Below are 15,886 nucleotides of genomic sequence, written 5' to 3'. Positions count from 1 at the left end.
TTTCATCATCTTAGGGGGAAAAGGTAAACTGGACCACAGTAGGGCTTTTATTTTTTATAAAAGGGTTATATTTAAAAAATTTTTTAAAAGAGATAATTATTTCACTGTTAAATAATTAATGATGAAACTAGTTTAATTGTCAACATAATTTTATTGGAAATACTGGCTTCTGAAACTTGTTAGGCATGTTTGGTAGCTTGATTTTTATTCATTGTATCTGCAACAACAACAACATTTTTTAAGAAAAAGATAAACTCCAAATCTACCCCATTGATCCATCAAATGTTTTTCTCTCCATGTTCTCCTTAAGCCATTATTTATGAGGACCATTATTGTTAAAGATTCTAAAAATACAAATACAGTTTCATTCACCTGTTTTCACTCAATATATCATAAATGTTTTTCCCTATTGCAAATAGTTTTAAACACCATCATTAAAATATCACTGAAATGTGATTTCACGTTTGTGTGTGTATATATACATACATTTTTTTTTAAGGGCCACAGGTGTGGCATGTGCAAGTTCGCAGGCTAGGGGTCGAATCAGAGCTGTAGCTGCCAGCCTATGCCACTACCACAACCACAGCAACACCAGATCTGAGCTGCATCTGCAGCCTACACCATAGCTCGCGGCAATGACAGATCCTTAACCCACCAAGGAGGGCCAGGGATTGAACCTGCATCCTAATGGATACTAGTTGGGTTCCTTTCCACTGAGCCACAACAGAAATCCTTTTTTTTTCTATAATATGTTTTTTAGTAAATGGACCATAATTTATACATTCATTGCCACCATTTGTTAGAAGTTTGTGCCATTTTTAGACTTCTGTCTAGAAGATGGAGAGTTGAGAGGGTATTATTCTTTATCTTTCTTAGAAAATAAATAGCAAAATTAATAAGGAGTCCTGGAGAAAAGGCAGATGTCTGTTTTATCACCAAGGAAGACAACAATTGCATGGTTGGAATAAGAGGAAGAATGCCCATAGAGTAGAATCCTGGAGATGCAGAGTCAAGGATATGGTGGTTTTTTCCCATCCCTGATAGATAGAGTTGTTGATACCAGAAAAGGAAAGCCTTGGCTAGAAAAAAGCCTGGAAAACCCTTGACACCAAATATCCTCTGATAGGTTTTTATACAAAGGGATCCAGAATTTTTTCCATATAGATAAAATAAGGACAAAATTAGGAGTAAACTAGGAATGGCAGTGATGAAAGTGATTTAAGTCTGCCCACTTTTTTCCATCCAAGCCAATGATAGTCTCCCGTCTTCCTTGGCCTTGCTTATTATTAGAAATTCCTAACTGGTTGCTCCCCTTTCTGCCTCACCCCCACCGATCCATACGATACATTGCGGAAACTGGACCTTCTTTTTTAAAAAAAATTTTTTTTATTGACGCATAGTTGATTTACAGTGTTGTGTTGATTTCTGTTTTACAGCATTGTGATTCAGTTATACATTTTTTTCATATTTTTTTCATTGTGGTTTATTATAGATATTGAATATATTTCCCCATGCTATACAGCAGGAGCTTGCTATTTATTGAAACTTCTTTTATCACACATGATCTGGCTCCTGTCCCTTTCCAGCCTGACTTCTACCCTCCACTCCTGTCTCCCTATCTCCACCATCACGATCACACACTGTGCCTCAGCTGTACCATTTTCTTAGTTCTTCAAACCCACCATGTCTTGCTCACCTTGGGCCTTTATACGTGTTTCTCTCTACCTGAACCACTCCTTCATTTCCCTAGCCAATTTCTATTCACTTTTAAGGCCTCAGTTAATATGTTACTCCTTCGTATTAGATGACTAATACCTCCCTTAGTCATCAAGTCTGAGTGCTCTGATAACACATTATGTCTTTCATTTAAACACTTATCACTCACTGTATTAAAATCACCTATTTTCCTTAAGTCACAAAATCTATAAACTTGAGTTCAAAGACATTGTTCATTTTTTGTACTGTTATCTGGCGTGCTTCCTGGCACAGGACAAGGATCACTATGTGATCTACATTATTAAAGGTATTAAATGTAGTAAGAATAGTTTGCCCTAATGACTGAATTATGTTACTGAATATATTATTGTTTCCTGGGTGAAATCTAGGTTATATTAATAGAAAACAAGGAATTATCTCTAATTCGCGCTAAGAAGAGAAGTGACGAACTAGGTTTAAGCAACATTTGGTTCATTCAAGCAAATATGGAGTATTTTACAGGGATCTTCAATATTGGGGTAAGTAATCAAATTCAATTTCTTTAAATAACTAAATAAGAAAAATGATATGCCTGAAAGAAGATACTTTTATTTTCTTTGCTAAATAAGAAATTTACAACCTTTGTACTATATATGAAGTGTAGCGTATTATTGAATATTACTTCATTCACAGCACTTCATCATTACATGGTAGAGATAATATTTGTTCCTCTACAAGACAAGAACTTAATTTTCTTCACTGCAGCATCCCCAGTACCTAAAAAAAAATTTGACACATAGCAAGTACTAAAAATAGTTATTGATTGAATGAATTCTAATGAAGATGACTTCCCTTGGTTTCTTTTACATTTTTAGAAAATAATGAGGAGTTCCCGTCGTGGCGCAGTGGTTAACGAATCCGACTAGGAACCATGAGGTTGCGGGTTCGGTCCCTGCCCTTGCTCAGTGGGTTAACGATCCGGCGTTGCCGTGAGCTGTGGTGTAGGTTGCAGACGGGGCTCGGATCCTGCGTTGCTGTGGCCCTGGCGTAGGCCGGTGGCTACAGCTCCGATTAGACCCCTAGCCTGGGAACCTCCATGTGCCGCGACAGTGGCCCAAGAAATAGCAAAAAAAAAACAAAAAACAAAAAAGAAAGAAAGAAAGTAATGAAAGAAAAGAAAAACAGATTATGTAATAGAAAAAACATAGCTTGTTAATAACTTGCAAATACTTGAGTTGCTTTTAGATGATACTTTATTTAGCAAGGATATCTACATGTATTTTTAGCTTCCAGTAGACAGAAAGTATATTGGTGATGTTTCTGAAACATTTAGATCAAATTGTTATGGTTTGATAATATGAAAAAGGCCTAGGATAATGTGATTCTGCCAGCTCATTTACACCCAGGGTTGTATGCTCTGAAGGAATTTGAGTTTCACTAAGATGTGAGCATTGCTGCTGTTCTTACATTTGTTTTATTTTATTTTTCTTATTTTTATAGGAATAATTCTATAAAATTTTATAGGAATAATTCTAAGTGCTTAATTTAGAAAAAATACATAATAATATAAAGAAGAATCACCAGCAGTTCTACTAGTGAGAGATAAATACTGTCAAAACCCTTTGGTCCTTATATATTATGCACACAAACAAATGCATATTTATACGTAGTTAACATTATTGAGACCATGCTACATTGATCCTTCTTTACCTGAAATTATCATACTTTCCCTACTCATTAATCTTATTTCTTTCTTGTCATTATTATTACATAATTATTACTACCACGTATACCTTATGCACCATTTAAGACTTTTGATACCTTTGCCTAATCACTTTCCAGAAAAGGTGTCCTAATTTGCATTCCTAACTGTATATGTTCACATAACATAAGTACAATGGGCTTTGTCTAGTTAAATTCTTGTTCAATTTCAGAAGCTCAGACCTGTTGTAGTGCTTATGGTTTTTGTCCAATGAAGTACACTTCTTCAATATCAGTTAGTACAAATTTGTGGGATTTGTTGTTCTTTTTACAATGTAAAAGTATGTAATTTGTTTCCTTTGTAGACATATATAGATTGATTATCTCAAGCAAAGCTTATAGAAAAAGAAGCAAACTATTAAGAAAACTGTTAATAAGGATATCTGGAAAAATAAAACATCTGATATAGCAAATTCAAATTAAATATATATTCATATGCAGCTTAAATTTTATATAAATGTTGAGGTAAAGGATAGAGCTTCTCCCATGAACCAAGACATTAAACCGATGCTTATGTTACCAGTACACCAGGCAGAATATATAAGGTAGAAAAATATTGCTGCCTATTTCCTCACCTCTGAAATCACAGAATTGCCAGCCTATACATCTCTTTACCTTTTTGTGGTTTATAGGTGCTAAATCATTCTGGCATATTCTCATAACTTTCAAGGTCATATAATTCACTAATACCAGCTAACAATGTATATGTCTTTTGGGAAGTGATATTTTCTCTACATTTCACAGTAATATATCCATAATGGTTTTTTTTTTCTTTCATAATTACCTTTGCAAAGATATATGGCAAATCAATTAAAATTAACTTGGAGGATTAAACCAAAATTAGATTTATTCTCAAGAATATAATTTGCCTAGGAGGATAATTGAAGTATTGTCACTAGATAAATCAAACTAAATGTACCAGTGGCTCTAACTCTTGTATTAAATAGATTCCCATGAAAATATCGTAGTTAGGGAGGAAATCAGAATAACCAATTATTGGAAATGCATTAAAACACCATTAATTCTCGATTTCATGGTATTTCAAATAAGAGTTTAGTTGGCATTTGTATTTGCTTAGTGAATGCCTTTCTCTTTTATTATTTTTCTTTAGATTCAAAAATTAATGATATAAACAAAATTTTAAGGGGAGAATTTTAAAGTCTTCAAACCAAGTATCTTTAGGAACTTTAAACAAATAAATTATATATGTAAGAATTAAAATACTAATTATTAGTCTTATCTCCATTAAATATAACAACCTGTATCAGGCAAAAGTGAATAGCTTTACTAACTTTGTTAAACTAGTTTGATTTGAAATGATGGAAGAGAATGAATCTAAGTATTTTCAGGTTTTCCATCACCCCCACAGGCTGTGCCTCCCCTAAGTACCAGAATCAATAATACTGTGTTTGTTCCAAAGAGCATTTTGTAGTTTCTGATTTACATTGCCCTTATTTGAGAAATATATTTCTTTAGAAATACAAGTACTAAATATACTCTTATAGAGATATTCAAAGTCTCTAGTACCAAAATGCATTACAATTTGAAAGCAATGATATTCTTCTCTTGCTCTTAACATTGGCAAGGATTTTAAAAATATTATTACTCGCTAACAGCAAGGCTTCCATGAGGGGTTGCCTTTTCATACAGGAGCTTTGAAATTTTTCATTTTACATTTATTTTTAATAAGTTGCTAATGACATGAAATGTTAATTGTAATGGTAAAGAGAGAAAACTATATAAACATAATGGTTAAGAGTATAGATTTTAACATTGAGTTTCATTTGTGCTAAAGTCTCTGCTTGGCCCCTTACTAGTTGTATGGCCTTGGGCAACTTATTTAAACTTATTAATCCTCAGTTCTTCTATCTATGAAATAGGCATAAAATATCTGGCTTCACATACATTGATACAATGTGTATGATGCACTTATTGAAAAAAACTATTGAGTAGAGAAGAGGAAGATCAAACTTAAATGCTTGGGAGAGGGAGTGTCAAGAGGGCTATCAGGAAGTAAGTCACTTTGCTCTCACAGAATGCCAGAAAATTTCAGGAATTCAGGACACCGAAAACCTCTGAGGAAGGGGATAAAACGGGGCTGGAATCATATTTAATTAAAAATGTAATTTAAAGACCCAGATTACCTCCACCATCTTGTGTAGACAAATAACTTTCCCCCGATGCCTGCAAGACAACAGAAGTTTATGCTATGAGAAAAGTGTAACTGTGTCTCTCCAAGTCAAGGGAGAGGAGGGCAAGAATGATGTGACTCTGAAAATAGGAACCAAGTGTGCTTAATTCCAGAATTCCTTCAGAATCTAGAATCATCTCCTCAAAGAATCAGTACTGTCCCCAGAGAAAAGAACTACAAATACTATAGCTAGAATTTTTTTTAAAAAAAGCCAGCTGTCCACCTGGTTACCCAATCACTAAGGAAGCCCACCTTTAAGCCTTTCATTCAGAACTTTGAATCATCAAATCATTGAATCATCATTTGAGTGATTCACTCTTTTATTTGAACTGACAAATGTGGAAAACTTCCGAAAGAGAAGCAGCCAAAGCAAACATGGCAAAGGTCTTATTCAGAGAGAGATCAGAGAAGATACTGCATTAATGAAACAAGGATAGAATGGAAAAGAAAAAGAAGTGATTTATTAGAGGACAAGAACATACTTCTTGGAACTAAAAATATGTTACTAAAGGAAAAAGCAACTAGACTGTCTAAAAGATGAAGTATAGGACATCATCTGGAAAAACAGGACCAAAACACAAACAGACAGACAAACAAACATAGAGATAGGGACTGAAATATGCAGGTTTTTTTAAAATAAAGATTTAATCCATGAATCCAATACCTCAATAATAGGAGGACCAGGAAGAAAAAACAGATAAAATGGTGGAGAGGAAAATATCATAGAACTAACATGAGGAAATGTGTTAGTAATAAAGAATTATTTCTCTTGACTGAAAAAGCCCTCTTGAAAAATTACCTATTACGGTGCATTGTTGTGAGGGGGAAAAAAATGTTGTAATAAAATAAATTGCTAACAGTTCCAGAAAGAAAAAACAAAGAGGTTACATACAGAAAATTCGAAATCAAAATGCCATCACACTTCTCCAGAGCAACATGGAAGGCTAGAAGCAGTGAAGCAGTGCCTTCAAAGTTCTGAAGGAAAGTTTCCAACCTAAGAGTTTATGCCTGACCAAATCAATCAATCATGTATGAAAGTTATAAAGAAAATGTCAAGGTCTCAAGAAAATGTACATCAGGCAACTATATAGAAGATATGCTTCACTAAAGCGAGAGTAAATTATAAAAAGGAATAGCTGCTATCCAATACAAGAGCTGCTGAAGAGAGTTCTTAGCATGATGGCAAACCGAAGTTCTGGACCAGAGCTAGATGACAGGCCTATATTGAGTCTTATATTTTAGTACAGTGTCAGAAGGCCCAAAAGCATTTGCTATGATCACCAAATTTTCTTTCAGAGTAGGAAGTGTGTACAGAACAGGGACTCTTTTTGTAATTACATGCCTTTTAGCTTATTTGAATTTTAAAGCCAATTACCCATAATATAATTGCATAAAAGTTTTTAAAGAGGGAGACATGAGTGCATCATTGGGTTAGAACAAATTTAGAAATCCTTCAGGAGTTCCCATCGTGTCTCAGTGGTTAACGAATCCAACTAGGAACCATGAGGTTGAGGGTTCTATCCCTGGCCTTCCTCATCAGGTTACGGATCCAGCGTTGCTGTGAGCTGTGGTGTAGGTTGAAGATGCGGCTTGGATCCCGCATTGCTGTGGCTCTGGCATAGGCTGGCGGCTACAGCTCCGATTAGACCCCTAGCCTGGGAACCTCCCATATGCCGCGGGAGCGGCCCAAGAAATGGCAAAAAAAGACCAAAAAAAAAAAAAAAAAAAAAGAAATCCTTCAGTTCAGTCTTCTCATTTTATGACAATACAGAAGTAGAGGCTCTACCTGGGGAAGAGCAGCATAGCAATTTAATGTGAGAGCTGGAACTAGAATGCAGTCCATGACTTCCTGTTCACTCTCTATATCTCATGAAAGGAGTAAATAGGAACATAGAGAATTAGAACAATGTTTGGTGTCCAAGAGATTGAGTTTAAATCTTATCTTCATCATTTGTGACCTTGGACCAGCCACTTGGCCTTTTGGTAAAATGAGGAATAACAACACCTATATGCATGGTTTGAACTAGGAAAAGGCTACTAAATATTAAATGAATCTTAAAAAAATAAAACCTAGGGCAGGATACCTAGTAACGTTATAAATACATCTAGCACAAGCTTAGTTTGGGGTATATAAGGCATAGTCTTACTATCTTTCAAAATGTCATTAAAAATCAACATATACTCTTTACCAGCATATATTCTCTTAAAATATATATGTATCTTCTCAAACATATGATCTCTTAGAGAAGAATCAGTTTGTCTAGAATCTTGCCTTGTTTTTTAGAAGCTGCCAGTTGAAAGATATTCTGAGTATAAGTGATGACTGATTTATTTTCTACCACGTATAGCACAGATATGTGGATTGAGGTTTTTTGACTCCCCAGTTGTATTTCACTGGCTTATGTGATAGGATGAATGTTATACTTAGAACTTTTATAACCTTTAGATTAATAGAAGTAAGAAAATGTAAAGGAAAAGCCCCTAATTTATAGTGCATGAATTCTGCAGCATTTATTTGTGTCAAAAATATTTACCTTTGCTTTGGAACATGCATTACCTTGACCAGTAGACAAGTTTATAGTTCAGTTTTTATCTTTTATTAGAATCCACCCACACAGTACATACAGAGAACCACAACTCTGAATTTTGGGTGCCAGTCAGTGAGACACTTCTTTGCTATTTTGTCAACTAACCATTGACTAAATAGAGATGTTTACACCCCCTGCACATTAGCCTTCATTAGATATTCATAGTTTGTTTTGATGCTCTTTCTACAGTTGTCAGGTCTATCCAGTATATATATTAATTATCTATCCTTTGTGTATTATATTCTGGGTCACATGCTTGAAATGTAATTAGAAATTAGATCTCATATCAGTTCTGTAGGTAGGAATGGTTTAAGAAGAAGAATTAGGAGATCCTGTTGTAGCTCAGTGGGTTAAGAACCCAACATAGCAGCCATGAGGATGCAGATTCAATCCCTAGCCTTGCTCAGTGGGTTAAGGATCCAGCGTTACTTCAAGCTGTGGTGTAGGTCACAGATGCAGCTCAGATCCAGTGTTGCTGTGGCATAGGCCAGCAGCTGCAGCTCCCACTCAGCCCTGGCCCAGGAACTTATATGTGCTGAGGGTGTGGCTGTAAGAAGAAAAAGAAAAAAATTAGACATATTTTTCTCTTTGTCTCTTCCTTCTTTTGTCACTTCCTTTATGTGTAACCAACACATATTCCATTCCTTCTTCTCAAAAATCAGTGATGAACGTAAGAGTGATACCCAGAAATTCTTCATTAAAAAAATGGACAGAGTTCCTGCTGTAGCACAATTGGATTGGCAGTGTCTCTGGAGCCCTGGGGCACAGGTTTGATGCCCAGCACAGTGGATTAAGGATCTGGCATTGCCACAGCTGTAGTATCATAGGTCACAACTGTGGCTCAGATCTGGTCCCTGGCCCAGGAACTCCATATCCCAAGAGGTAGTCGGAAAAAAAAAAATGGTTCACTTCCATATGCTGTGGGTGAAGCCCCCACCACCAGAAAAAGATGGTCCCTAAGGTTCCTTCCAGCTCCAAGTATGCTAGTCGTTGGGAAAGCAAGGCATGATGCAATGGAAAGCCTGTGAGCTTTTGAAGTCAGCTCTGGATTCAGAGTTCATCTGGAATGCTTGTGGAGAGGTGACTTAGACATGTGAATGCAAGAATGGTGACAGCTATTAACTAAGTATTTAAGTTTTTTTAATAATGATTAAATCAAGAAAAATCTATGTAAAGATGTTGACATATAGCAGATACTGAATACATGCTAGTTCCTATAGTGTTGTAATTCCAGAAGATGGTAGGACTAATGGGATGAGTAAAATGAGAGGGAGTATGCAGTGGCCCCCTACCCCCCTCATCTGGAGTTTGCTTTCCTCAGTTTCAGTTACCTGTGGTCAACCATGGTCTGAAAATATTAAATGGAAAATTCCAACAAAAACATAAGTCTGAAATTATGCACTCTTCTGCTCCAGCCAGCCCAGGACATGAATCATCCCTGCTGTATACACTCTCCCCCATCCCCCCAGGATAGGAACTAACATAGTACAGTTGATCCTTGACCACCATGGGTCTGAACTGCACAGGTCCACTTACACTTATTTTTTTCTGTAAACACACACTGTAGTACTACATGATCCTGTAGTAGGTTCAACTGTGGTGGATTCAGGACCACAGATAAGGAGGGCCATCTATAAAAAAATCAGATTTTCAGCTTCATGGGGTGCGGGTAGTCTGTGCTGCAACCTCTGCATTGATTAAGTATCAACTTATTTTTAGAGTTTAGTATTATCTGTGGTAAGGGGGGACTACTGTATTTGTATAGAGTAATTCTCTAGAATTAGAAGTGCAAAATTGTCTGAGTTGGGGTCCTTAATTTGTGGTGTCACCTAGAACAAATTACTTAATCTTTCTGAGCCTCAATTGCCTCATCTTAAAATAGTACCTACTTAAGATATATGTACACCCATGTTCATAGCACTATTTACAGTAGCTAAAGTGGAAGCAACCCAGATGTCCATGGATGGATGATTAGGTGAGCAAGATATGGCATATATATACCGTTGTCCCTCAGTATCCATGGGGGACTGGTTCCAGGACCCCTCATACACAAAAATCCAAGGATGCTCAAGTCCCTTATAAAAAATTGTGTAGTATATGCATAAAACCTGCACACATTCTTTCACATACTTTAAATCATCTCTAGATTACTAATACCTAACAGAGTGTAAATGCTATGTAAATACTATGTAAATAGTTGCTGGTGCATGGCAAATTCAAGTTTTGCTTTTTGGAACTCTCTGGAATTTTAAAAAATATTTTCAATTCAAGTTAGTTGAATCTTCAGTTGTGGAACCTGCAGATATGGAGGGATGCATGTGTAAAATGGAATATTATTAAGCCTTTAAAAAGGTGAAAATCCTGTCAAATGCTACAACATGGGTGAGCCTTGAGAACATTACCTCAAGTGAAATAAGCCAGTTACAAAAAGACAAATACGAAGCATATGAAGTATCTAAAGTAGTCATATTCTTAGAAACAAAGTAGAATAGTGGTTACCAGGGGCTGCAGGGGAAGGAGAAAAGGGAAGTTGTTGTTCAATAGGTATAGAGTTTCAGTTTTGCAAGATGAAAGAATTCTAAAGGTCTGTTGCACATCAGTGTGAATATACTTATCACTACTGGGCTGTGCACTTAACATGGTTAAGATGGTGAATTTTATGTTCTCTTTTTTTTAATCATAATAAAATGGATATATATATATATATACACACACACACATATATACACATACACTCACACACATACACAAACATATATATACACACCCATACACATAGTTTATGCTTCATAGGGTTGTTGTGTGTTAAACAAGTAAGCATATGGAAAGCACTTGGAATAAACACTTAGCTTTACTCAGCAATATTACATTTATATTATTATTATCAGTATCTCTCCCTGTTTTTTGAAATTGCCTTGTTGGAGTTCCCTTCATAGCTCAGTGGTTAACAAACCCAACCAGGAACCATGAGGATATGTGTTCCATCCCTGGCCTCGCTCAGTGGGTTGAGGATCTGGCATTGCCATAAGCTGTGGTGTAGGTGGCAGATGTGTCTCGGATCTTGAGTTGCTGTGACTGTGGTTTAGGCTGGTGGCTACAGCTCCAATTGGACCCCTAGCCTGGGAACCTCCATATGCCATGGGTTCAGCACTAAAAAGCAACAACAAAGAAAATGCCTTGTGCTCTTTGTCTCTATGCTTGTTACTCCTTTGCTTGTCAAACTCCTTTCTATCCTACAAGACCCTCTGCAAACACCACTTCCACCAGGACACCATTCCTGATTTTTCCTCATCTGAATATCCTTCTCCTTCCTTTGATCTTTTAAATGTATTTTTTAAATGGCACTTGGAGTTCCCTTAGTGGCGCAGTGGTTAACAAATCCGAGTAGTAACTATGAGGTTGCGTGTTTGATCCCTGGCCTCGCTCAGTGGGTTAAGGATCTGGCGTTGCTGTGATCTGTGGTCTAGGTTGCAGACGTGGCTCAGACCCCATGTTGCTGCGGCTCTGGCATAGGCCAGCAAATATAGCTCCAATTGGACCCCTAGCCTGGGAACCTCCATATGCAGAGGGAGCAGCCCTAAAAAGACAAAAGACAAAAATGAATAAATAAATAAATAAATTAAATAAATGGCACTTAACACATTCTGTCTTGTATTATACAGATTTGTGTACTGCATGAATGCCATTGGTGTGTAGTGTCTTACTTTTCTTTATATCCTCTGTAAGTCACACATGTTCACATATGAAATAAACAGAACTTTGTGAGTTGCTTGAACCTATACAGTTCCCACATTGAGTTAATTAATGTATTACATAATTTAGATTCCACTGTTACTGTTGATAGAAGAATCATATTTTTGATCTTTGAATTGCAAGCCGCTACTATAATACTGCTTTATAGGAAATGCCCAGTGATCACTGAATGAATGAATGAATCCATGATTTGTGCAGTTTCTAGGACTATTACTAATTATAGACTTTAATGATCAATAAGAAAGAATAACAAATTCCTCATCAAAATCATTCAATTTTGTGTTGCTGCAGAAGCTCCCCATGCCATTTCTCAATTTTTTTAGTATATTTATTTTACTAAGGGTTGAAATAAGATACAAAAATGGAAATGGTTCATATGAATCTTAAGGCTTTTTTTTCAATTACTCAGTGAATTTTATTACATTTATAGTTGTTCAATGATCATCCTGACCTGATTTTATAGCATTTCCATCCCAAAACCCCAGCCCCTCCCCCAACCGTCCAACTTGTCTCCTTTGGAAACCATAAATTTTTCAGTCTGTGAGTCAGTATCTGTTCTGCAAAGAAGTTCATTGTGTCCTTTTTTTTAGATTCCACATGTAAGTGATAGCATATGATGTCGGTGTCTCACTGTCTAACTTCACTTGGCATGATAATTTCTAGGTGCATCCATGTTGCTGCAAATGCTGTTCTTTCCTTTTAATGGCTGAGTAATATTCCATTGTGTATATGTACCACATCTTCTTTATCCACTCCTCTGTCGATGGACATTTAGGTTAAAATCTAAAATGCAGGTTTTCATCTGCATTTGTTTTCTATTTCTACTGTAACAAATTACCACAAACTTGGCAGCTTAAAATAACACATATTATCTCACAAATCCAGGTGGGCTCAAGTAATTTCTCTGCACCAGGTGTCATTAGGTCAAAATCAGCTCTTTTCTGAAATCTCTGAGGGAGTGGTCCCAAGAACATTCAGGGTATTGGTAGAATTCAGCTTCATGCAGTTAGAGGACTAAGGTTCCTGTTCCCTTGTTCTCAGTTTCTGCTGTCACTCCACTCCCTGGTTCATGGCCTCCTTCATCTTGAAAGCCAGCAGTGGTGGGACAAATCCTCTTCTCCAACTTTCCTTCTGTTTCATCTCTTATGTTTCCTGCCTGAGGAAGTTCTCTACTTTTAAACCCTCACGTGATTAGTTTGAGCTTACCCATGTAATCCAAAATAACCTTGTTATATTGAGGTCCTTAATTACATCTGCAAAAAATTTTTGCCATGTTGACACATTCCAGGGATTAGGATGTGGACATCTTTAGATCATTCTGCCTACCATACCATCCCTGTCTCCTTTTTTTCCCCTGCAGTTTATTTGTTTACATAACCATGGCATTTGTCCTTCAGAGTTTCCCACAGTGTGGATTTTGCTGATTGCATTCCCCCTGGTGTTGTTTCACATATTACCCTGTTCCCTATATTGCCTAGAGATTGGTAGTTAGATCTGGGTTGTGGAGGCATAATCAGATCCAGGTTTACTTCAGGAGTAAGACTACATCCATAAGTGGTGGTGTGTTCTATCAGCAGACACCTCTCTGGCCGTCTCTTGCGTAATGTGAGCAGCATTCATGATCATTGCCCTAACTCATTTTTTCCAGAAGGATTGCAAATTGGTGGCATTCTTCTAGCTTAATTCTGCCTTCATCTACTTTCCTTTATCAATATTTGATTACACTGAAGTACAGTTCACATAGGAAAAGCAAAGGGAATGTGATTCTTTTTCTATATTTTCCAGTTTTCAAAGTGAATTGGTTAACTGCCAAAAGTGACCAATTGAGCTTTTTTTAAGTATAATTATTATTGACTCATCAATTTAATATTTGAAATACTTTAATCCATTGATGTTACAGTTCTCATTGATTTGCTCAAATACTCCATCTTTATACAGTGGGAGCTACTTGGGTTGGCTCCTGAGTCTTTTTGACAAGGCTTCAATAGTGTTTGATACATCCATGCTTTCAGTATGACAGGATGGCTGTATGTTTCCAGCTTCAGGTCTGACATCAGCAATGTCTCCATGGAGCACTAACTGCTTTTAAAAGCAATGCTATTCTTTACAACAGTCTAGGTACTAGGATGATCTTTGCTGCTGATTTGGTCTTTGTTTCTAGGCTTTTCAGTGGTCTGAGCTAGACAATACCTTTTTTCATTTTTTAAACAAAATCTTTATGGGTTCATATGGATACTTCCAACTTAAATTCAGCACTATGGGATTTTATCTTAAACTTACTTATCTATCTCTTATCTTTCTCTATGCTAAAAAAAAAAAGTTTCCTTTTTGTTTTATCACATGATGTACACATTAGAGTGTACATCATTAGAGTACACTAGAGTCCTAAGACAAAACAACCACCAATGATGATTACTGAAAATAGTTGGAGAATTTTTAAATATGATTTTTCATTCAATAACATCTTCCATAACCATATATCGAGAGATTCCTCTTTCCTTTTTAGAGCTGCAGAGTACTGTCATGTTTATTGTACCAGTTGCCTGTCAATGGGAAATTGACTTGTTTCCATTTTGTTGTTATTTCAAATATTGCTTCAATTAATAAATCTTTTCACATTTTTTCCATTGTGTCCCTTGGATGTATCTTTTTACAAGTGAGAGCACAAATTACACATAATTTTGCTAGACGTTTCTAAGTTCCTCCTCCAAAGTTTGTAGCATTTTTTATTCCCACCAGCAATGTATTCCAGTATCTGTTTCCCCACAGTCTGGCTAATAGACTGTTACCAAATTTTAGGATTTTTGCCACTCTGATAGGTAATAATTAGTCTCTCAAGATAATTTCAATACTTATTTCTCTTATTTTGAGCAATATTAAGCAACTTTGGTTTAAGCTCTATTTGCGTATTATTTGTGAATTGTCCAATTCTCTTGCCCATTTTACTATGAGATTACTGGGCTTTTTCTTTATTTTTAGAAGCTTGTTATGTATTAAGAATATTAACCCTTTGTGCTGTGTATTGCAGATCTTTTCTCACTTTGTCATTTGTCTTTTTATATGTAGTTTTTGGATTTTCGCCATTTGGAAGGTGTTTTATTTTTGTTTTTTTGTTTTTTTTTTATTTTGACACTTATTAACACTATCTCTGATTGCATGTGGACTTTCAGACATAGTCAGGAACTGATTTCCCACTCCCCTAGGTTTTAGAGAAATTTGCTTATGTCTTTTGTTTGTTAACTTGTTTTTGCATGCTAAATCTCTAATCCATTTGAAATTTACTATGTGTGTTGAGATGAAAGGATCTAATTTTATTTGATTTTGTTTGATTTTATTTTATTTTATTTTTTTATTTATTTGCTTTTGGGGCCGACTCGGGTATATGGAGGTTCCCAGGCTAGGGGTTGAATCGGAGCTACAGCTGCCGGCCTATGCCACATCAACAGCAACTCGGGATCTGAGCCACGTCTGCAACCTACACCATAGCTCATGGCAACGCCAAATCCTTAACCCACTGAACGAGGCCAGAGATCAAACCCACAACCTCATGGATCCTAGTTGGGTTCATTAACCACTGAGCCAGGAAGGGAACTCCTCTAGTTTTATTTCAATTTTTTTGCTTTTTAGTGCCGCACTTGCGACATATGGAAGTTCCCAAGCTAGGGATCAAATCGGAACTACAGCTGCTGGCCTACACCACAGCCACAGCAACATGGGATCCGAGACACATCTGCAACCCACACCACAGCTCACGGCAACACTGGATCACTTAACCCACTAAGCAAGGCCAGGGATCAAACCCAAATCCCCATGAATATTACTCAGATTCATTTCCATTGCACCACAATAGGAAGTCTCCTAATTTTATTTTTTATGTAGCTATCAGGTTAACTCAAGA

At 36.4% G+C, this 15,886-nt stretch overlaps 1 protein-coding gene across 1 annotated transcript in view; it reads left to right on the top strand.

The window, feature by feature from the left end:
- Nucleotides 1–15,886, top strand: part of GSTCD (glutathione S-transferase C-terminal domain containing) — a 128,882-nt gene that overhangs the window by 99,703 nt on the left and 13,293 nt on the right. The window contains exon 8 of the mRNA XM_021101711.1: nt 2,106–2,234. Coding sequence (XP_020957370.1) covers nt 2,106–2,234 — 129 coding nt within the window. The remainder of the gene's footprint in view (nt 1–2,105; nt 2,235–15,886) is intronic.

This window comes from Sus scrofa, chromosome 8 (assembly GCF_000003025.6).
Source record: "Sus scrofa isolate TJ Tabasco breed Duroc chromosome 8, Sscrofa11.1, whole genome shotgun sequence".
In the NCBI taxonomy this organism is placed as follows: Eukaryota; Metazoa; Chordata; class Mammalia; order Artiodactyla; family Suidae; genus Sus; species Sus scrofa.
This window is presented reverse-complemented; position numbering and strand designations above follow the sequence as displayed.